The 8,124-nt window shown below is 46.8% G+C and overlaps 1 protein-coding gene across 1 annotated transcript; it reads left to right on the forward strand.

The window, feature by feature from the left end:
- The first annotated feature begins 1,192 nt into the window (after nucleotides 1-1,192).
- On the forward strand, nucleotides 1,193-3,844 carry LOC140843895 (olfactory receptor 5BS1-like). Its single transcript, XM_073214308.1, has 2 exons — nucleotides 1,193-1,965; nucleotides 3,682-3,844. Exons 1-2 carry the CDS (start codon nucleotides 1,193-1,195, stop codon nucleotides 3,842-3,844), a joined length of 936 nt encoding a protein of 311 aa, XP_073070409.1.
- The last annotated feature ends 4,280 nt before the right edge of the window (nucleotides 3,845-8,124 follow it).

The raw sequence follows: 8,124 nt of genomic DNA on the forward strand, positions 1-8,124 counted from the left end.
AAAGGATGCCGCTCAGGTATCCTCCACTGAGAGCATCTCTCGTTGGCCGAGGGAGCCCAGGTGAAGACAAATCTCCTTCTCATTCATACCCATCTGCCTCTAAAACTGTCCACTCTGGGAACCCATGAGTGCACAAGCCATGACTCAAGGTTAGATCCTGTTTATCACCCTCCTGAGTTATCCACCAAGGAGGGAGGGGTGATCATTTTCCCTTGCTCTGCTCTGAACTCTATCACTGTCCATTTTGCCAGGTGTTCTGGGTTTTTACCATCCTTGCAATGCACAGAAGATGGCCCAGGACTTACTTGGCTTTATCCAAATCTGCTGGTACCAACTCAGGGAATAGCACAGTCTTCTTGGACTCTCCTGTTAAGTACTGAGATTGTAGTGCAAACAGTGGGCATTATAGATTCACAGAAGCCCTGGAATGGGAAGGCCTTGGAGGAACTGACCGCCCTCCTCTCCACTCTGAGGGCTTCCTCCTGCCTGGCTTCCATGAAACCAGCCTGCTCATGTGCCACTTCTGCTTGGGCTTTTAGAGCAGAGAAGAAGGGGTTTCCGTGTAGTTTCAGAGCTCCCCAAAGAAGATTCTCCCCCAGTCATTAGAATTTATAAGCTGGAATGGACCTTGGAAAACATTTAGTTTTCCCAAATCTTTTTTTAGATGAGAAAATCAGGTGATGTCCTCGCAGGCTGACAGTGGCAGAGAAGGCTTTGTCCCATCACCAGGTCTCACAGCACCTTCACCAGTCATCAAACATCCATCACGGCCTGACCACCTGACGGTCAGCCAGAGGTTGTTTGCTGACTCAGTGTGCCAGTCACCCCTCCAGTGGTTTGAGCTCTGATCCTCTTGGAACTGAACACAGTGCTTCTCAGTGCTCTGGAGCCTGTCCCCAAACCCTCCTTTCCATGTCCAGTTGGAATCTCTTGCTCTCTTCCCTCCTTTCTGGGTCCGATTCTCTACGCTCTTCCTTCCCACCTCCCCCCCTCGGCCGACAGGTCACTGCCTTGAGCTGGGAAGGGCTGCGGTGGTCTGACCTGGCTGGGGGGCCTCTGCTGCAGGAAGTGTCCTGGGTCAGCCAGGAAGCTTTACCCACGCTGCCTCACGCCCAGGCCTGCTCTGACACTCATCAGCCATTTGAGCATTCCCTTCTGCTCCTGTCCCTCTGAGAGGGAACCTGACAGCTCCATGGAACTTGGCAACGTGACCACCGTCCCCACGTTTGTTCTCCAAGGACTGTCTGACAACCCTCAGGTCCAGGCTGGGCTCTCCATGCTCTTCCTGGCAGTTTACCTCCTGACCCTCACGGGGAACCTGACGATGCTGCTGGTGATCAAGGCTGATTCTCACCTCCACACGCCCATGTACTTCTTCCTGAGTCACCTTTCCTTCCTGGATGCTTTCTATTCCTCAGTCATTGTACCTAAGCTGCTGCAGAACCTTCTTTTCAAGTGGAAGACTATATCCCTCATCGAGTGTTTCATGCAGATCTCCCTGGTCTTGTTTTCTGGGGCCACTGAAGCTTGCCTCCTTTCAGTCATGGCCTACGACCGGTTCCAGGCTGTGTGTCACCCGCTGCTATATGTGGTGGCTATGAACAGAAAGGTATGTACTGGCCTGGTGGGAGCATCCTGGGCCATAGGAATGGGGACCAGTCTGGTGAACACCATCCTCCTGGCTCAGCAGCACTTCTGTGGCCCGAACCTCATCCATAGTTTCGCCTGTGAGCTTCCCCCTGTGCTCGTGTTGGCCTGTTCAGACACCTCCATCAGTGTTGCCTCCATCCTGACCACCATGGTGGTCCTGGGCCTTGGCACCCTTGTCCTGTTGCTGGGTTCCTACACCCGCATCATCATGACAGCTCTGGGCACCAACTCTGCCGTGGGCTGGAGCAAGATCTTCTCCACCTGCTCTTCTCATTTTCTTGTGGTTGCCATCTTCTATGGTTCAGGATTTTTCAGGTATGTACGTACTAACAACCTCCTGACTGTAAATGTAGGCTATTCCTTACCCTAAAGTAGTCTTGGTCTATAAAAAAGAGCATTTCAAAGTAGCAGGAAAGTAACTGAACTGGAATTCAGAAGGCCTGGGTTCCAGTTCTGGCTCTGCTGTGGTCTAATTATAACAATTTCATTTTCTTTCTGAGGCCTCAGGTGTCTAACTGAAAAAATGATCTGATGTGAGAACTAAAACTTTGACCTACTTTATTAACCTATGATTTTGGGGTTCTCAAGAGGAAATCAGAGATCTTTGGTAGATTTTTATTCAGTGCTAAACAAAAAAAAATTTTTAAATGTATCACCCATGAAACAGGTGCCACCCTTCTTTCCTACAGGAACATGATGTCTTCAAAGCTTATTTGTGCTGTAGCTACTTATTAGGCACCTGCTCTACACCAGCCACTTTACATGGTGAAGTCTAATTTCAGTAGGCAGCACACCAAAGGAGAAACAGTAGTAACCCCATTTTCAAATGTGGAACCTGAGTTTCAGGAGTAACAAGGTGATTTCTCAAAGGTCCCAGAACAAACTGCTAATGGGGCCACAATATAAACCATGTCTCACTGATTTCAAACCTCATGCTCTTTCCTACCATGCTCTGTCGAACATAAACAGCTCTAGATGACGAGGCCTCCCTTACCAGGAGACAGAATGATTAATGGTCTATTGCCTCTACTAGTGAACTGGCAATGGGTTTTCTCACCTGCTTGTGACTTAGAGAGAAGTGAGGTGTGGGAAAGGATGATAAGGGGTGGTCCAGGAGAGCTCTTCTCTCTCCACGTCAGTTTCCTTAGGCCATAGGAAGGCAATAAGATTTCTACTACCGACTCCACAGAAAAACCAGGGGAGATAAATTGGATTAAAAAGAATGACTGTAGAAAATGAGTATCTTTTTTAACCAAGCACACCAAGATGCACAGAGAACATTCAGTGATGATGACACCATTGCAATGCTTCTTTGGTAAATATTTTCAGTGACAGGTAACAAGATGCATCCAAAAATTTAATCTTATTATTTTGGATTCATATATTGTGCATAACACATTTAAAAAAATTTTCCTTTCATTTACCAAGTTTGGTCTCTTTTCTAAACCAAAGAAAAATGCACTTAAAAGGGCAAATGTTTGTTCCACTAAATATTATAAAAATAATGTGCTGTGATTCTAAGGGCAATTCCCAGAGCCATAAATGTGGGGAACCATGACAGCATTATCGGCCTAAGCACACAGTGTGCAAGGAGCGATCATCACAAGATGAGAATATGCCATTGTATCTATAAGGAAAATAAGAGAAAAATAGCCTCATAAAATTATCATAACTAGTAAGGAAAGATGTTTGCAAGAGTATGCAGTGCTATGGAGATGCGCCACACCGCTGTTAGCTTTGTCCTAACCTGCCGCCCTTGAGACGCGCAGAGCTTCCTTCCTCCTCGGGGCAGCTCCTCTGAAGCTCCGCACAAGGCCCCTCTGTTTGGAGGCATTTGAAGGCCAAAATGTGAGAAGGCCAACTGCTGTCCCTGACCATGCAGTCATCTCCTGGTCCTGCTGCCAGTGATAGTCATCTCAGCTCTGAGGACCCTCGCTGCAGAGTCCCTGGGATGGGATGGAGTGTGGCTGCCAGCAGTGCTTTGGCCATTGGCCTGAGCTCAGTACAGTCCTCTGTGTAATTCCTTTCAAGGTACATGACTCCTGCATCAGGCTCCGTCCTGGAGCAAGTGCTCTCTGTGCAGTACAGTGTGGTGACCCCACTGCTAAACCCCCTCATCTACAGTCTGAAGAACCGGGAGGTGAAGGCAGCTCTGAGGAAGATGCTGGCCAGGAGGCCCAGGCTTCCCTTCTAGCCCAGGCTCTGCTGCCACCTCCTGATGGAAGGAAAAGTTGTGAGAAGGGAGAGGAGACATGAAGAGCCATCACCACTCTGTTATCCCTGCATTCATTCTTTTTGGAATCAAAGGAATTAGTTCCTGTGACCCCAGTGCCCTGCCCCAGTCAGGCTGGTTGGGGAAATCTCCGCAGAGCAGAAGACACCCACCCAGGGGGCCTAGTCCCTGCACAGGAAGATCGTCACAGAGACAGTATGGAATCTCCTCAAAACAGTAACAATACAGCTTCCATCTTATCCAGCAGTTCCACTCTGGGGAAGTTTATCTTAGTGAGATAAAAACACTAATTCGAACTGCATGGCAGCCTTATTTACAAAAGGCAAGACAGAGAAGCAACCTAAGTGTCCACTGACGGATGAATGGATAACAAAACTGTGGTGTATATATATGTGGTGGAATATTATTCAGACATAAAAAAATGAGGAAATCTTACCATTTGCAACAGCATGGGCAAACTTGAAGGCATTATGCTTAGTACAAGAAATCAGACAGAGAAAGACAAACACTGTATGATCTCACCCCCAGGTGGAATCTAAAACAACAATAACAAAGACCCAAGTTCATAGAAAAGACCTCGGGGTACAGAGAGGCTCGGGGTGGGGAAGAGGGAAGTGGAGGAAGACGGTCAAAAGGTGCGAATTTCCAGTTATAAGATAAATAAGTGCTAGGGATGCAATGTACCAGATAAGCCCAGCTACCACCGCTGTGTGATGCACAGGGAAGTTAACAGGGGTTTCTCATCACAAGGAGAAATGTTTTTTCTTTTCTTTTTTCCTTTCCTTATATTGCCTCATATGAGATGATGGGTCTTAGGTGAACCTATGGTGATAACCATTTCACAATGTATGTAAATCAAACCATCACACTGTCCACCTTAAACTTATGCAGTGATGTATGCCAATTATTTCACAATAAGAAATATTTCTTGTCCTTTCTACCCCTCCCCTTTCTGCCTCTCCCTCTCTTGCTTTTGTCTTTGCACAAAGTGTAAGTCAACTCATCTGACCACTAGTGAAGCTCCTACTGCGTTGTGGAAGAATCCCATCTTGGTACTGTGAGACCCATCTCCTCTTTTGCTCCCGTACTCTTAAATCCCAGGCAAGATCTGCAGCTTCATAATAAGTAAAGTAAGTGTGTCTCCTACTGTCTTTATTCTTGACAAGTAACACCTAAAGTAGAGCATAGCTAATGGTAAATCCTCTGTAGCTATAAGGGATCCATATGAAGAGCTCTTTCTCTTGCATGATCCTAGGAAATGTACAAAGTGAGTATCCTCCCCTGATGTTTAAGTCTTGGGAGTAGAGTCCCTGTCTATTTAGCTTTTGTTTCCCCAGTGACCAGTGTAGTCCTGTCACCTAATTGACTCTCAATTAGTGTAAAAAAAATTAATGAATGAACAAGAACAGGGAATGAGAGAAGGAGCATATGAAAAGGACCATTTAATTTTAACCAGCAAAATTCCTCCTTTACAACAATATAGATGTCAGAGGAAAGTGGCATGAAGGAGAAATTGGGACAGCAAGGGAGAGTCCGAATTGTTGGGCACCACGCTGAGTCATAGAGCTCATGAGTGGTGGGTGTGCAGTCTGACAGCCCTGCCCTGGGCCTCCCCACCACCCACCTTAGACTGGACCACTTCAGATCTTTGTCTGGTGGAAGACTTCTTCCAGGCCTAGAGGAAGGAGGAGTTGGAGAAGCAGAACAAATGCTCAGCTGCCATCCCAACTTCCATTCAACTCCCAGTACAGTTACAGAACGAGAGAAGCAGTTTCCTGTCCTGATTCTACCCAAACCAGGAGGTCTACATTAGTCAAGACTACTTCCATGCCAGCTCCCTGGCTTCTGTCTTCTAGCTCCTCTGGCCCTCAGGCTAAGAGTCTCTCTGCAAAAAAATTTACTGTCAGTTTCCTTCAACAAAGGCCTCTATTTTGTGGCCTCATTGATGGTGTACCTACAGGTGAAATTTCCTGATCTCATCTGCAGAATGAAAGCTGGGCCTGTGGGGATGAGCAAGAATCCCACCTTTAGTTGCATTTCTTCTCTGACCACTAGGTAGAACTGCTAGAGCATATGACTTCCTGAGGGCATAACAGGCAGGGTAAAAAGTAAGAAGTAGATGTATGAGTGCAGTGGGAGGAATGGCCCTCCAACCTTCCCTCCCATTCACACCTATACACTGGGGTTACTCTTAAAACCCTGCAGACCTTGAGAAAAGTCTTTTTTACCATTATTAGGAAAGGAATAACATCAATACCCCTGGGAGATGCAACACATTGTGTTTTAATTTACGCTGCACTCATTTGATGAATACTGTATTTCCTACGAGTTTGTTTTCATGAAGAATAAGGGAGAGAAGGCCTCTCCACCTCTTGCCTGGCCCTATACATCCCTAAACAGGCCATGGGGGCTTTATTTGGTAGCAGCTGATGTCTCTGAGACAAAGGAAGTAAGATTTGACTCCTAAGCTCCCAGTGGGTATAGTGGGTAGAGGAGTGTAGTCAGTGTATTAGACATCTTAGGAAGGGAGAAGGAATGGGCACTCGAGGAGACCTCAGTTAATCAGACATGTGGTGGTCCTGCTGGACTTCGGGAATGCTGGATTATTGTAAGCTTGGGAAAAGGAAATCCTGGGGCAAAATACCTCTAAAAACCAAAATCAAAGGGAGAAATAAAGTTTAAAACCCATTTATTGCTTACAAAACTGCAGTCCGGCCCATCTCTCTCTCTCCTGCTCCAGCATCAGCAAAACTGGCCCTCCCCCTCACCTCTCAGGTACACATAAGCCCTCCTTGCCCAGGTAATTACCCATTGATAGGGAGATGAACTTCTCTCCACCCCTGAGGAATGATGCAAATGCACTAAAGCCATGCTTTCCACCTCTGAACGTCTATTGATATGCAGATGTATTGAAAGCCAGGTGAGACATTCTGGAAATGTTACAATTTTACCCACAGGCCACCCCTCCAGAAATCTTGCCTTACAGTTTACTGGTTCCCCCTCTTCTGACCAATCTAGTAACATACAATAGCAACAGCAATAAAATCTTGATAATCCTCAAGACAGAGGATTCAGCCTATGCAGATTGAGTAAATGTACTTTACAGCACAATCTCTCACTAAGCACAAAATAAGTTTCTATACTTGTTTACTCATTCCCAACACTCATGCTAGATTGCTCACAAAACTTTTACCAAACATTAGACAAAGTCAAGCCTCTCTTTAAGCATTTTTTTCTTGACAACAGCAACACAATCATGATAATTCTCAAGCCAGAGGATTCAGCTAGGTTCAAAGTCCCATGCGGATTAAGTCCAAAGCTCGTCCATTTCAGCCATCACGCAGCAGCTGCAGCCAGGAGGTGCATCCAGGACACAAAGACCATAGAAGCAAATAACCATGATTGTGGGGGTCACTTTGCTGTTATTCCAGGAATTCACAGTAGGCCAGCTTCCAGGCCTTTTCCTCAAGGTGCAAAAAAAGCCAGCCATTGCTGGTCCATGTGTCGAAATGTCCAGGGCCACATCCATTTTATTCCCAATTGCTGCACCCATCCTTGCAATGTATGTCCAATAAAGTAGGTGCCTTGATCACTCTCAATCACTGGTGACCAGCCACAGGCTGCAAAGAGATGCTCTAGGCCTCTCTTAGTGGTTTACTGATCTGCACAACATGAAGGGCACTCCTTCTGGGATTGGCTGACTTCTTCAAAGGTCAGTGATAAGCCCCACCAATGGGCTACAGCCCACACTGTCTTTTGCCCCATGTGCACCAAACTCTGATATAGCCATCAGATCATATCAGAGGTAGGCTTTCCTTTTAGCCAGCACACCTGGGTCAATGCGTCTGCTTCATTATTCCCTGGGGATGCCAAAGGCAAATGCCTAGTCATATGATACATGGTAGATGTCTGTGCCTCACCACTCCATAGCCTTTGCCTCCAGTTTCTCACCCACCTTGCAATGGGATAGGTGGTTATTACCTTGGTCGGAGCTATTCTGGTGATGGGCTCCATAGTCAGCAAGGTGTGGTACACAGCAGCCAGTTGCTTCTCTGTTAAGATGTACTGGACCTCTGCTCGTTTCCATAGTTATGACCAGGCTCCAGCTGGCAGCAGAAGCAGCAGCAGTAGTAGCAGCAGTAGCCTTAGGCTTGGGCCACAGGCTGGGGGCGGAGCGGCCAGCAGAGGTGGTGGTGCCTCCAAGACCACAAGAGTGTAGACACATGTCCCTCTGCATGAGC

Source organism: Manis javanica, chromosome 10, assembly GCF_040802235.1.
Source record: "Manis javanica isolate MJ-LG chromosome 10, MJ_LKY, whole genome shotgun sequence".
Classification (NCBI taxonomy): domain Eukaryota; kingdom Metazoa; phylum Chordata; class Mammalia; order Pholidota; family Manidae; genus Manis; species Manis javanica.

Excerpts from the sequence above, each read along its gene's own strand:
- LOC140843895 (XM_073214308.1), top strand. The coding sequence starts at position 1,193 with ATGGAACTTGGCAACGTGACCACCGTCCCCACGTTTGTTCTCCAAGGA. Across the intron at positions 1,966-3,681 it reads TATGGTTCAGGATTTTTCAG|GTACATGACTCCTGCATCAG; the intron begins GTATGTACGTAC and ends ATTCCTTTCAAG.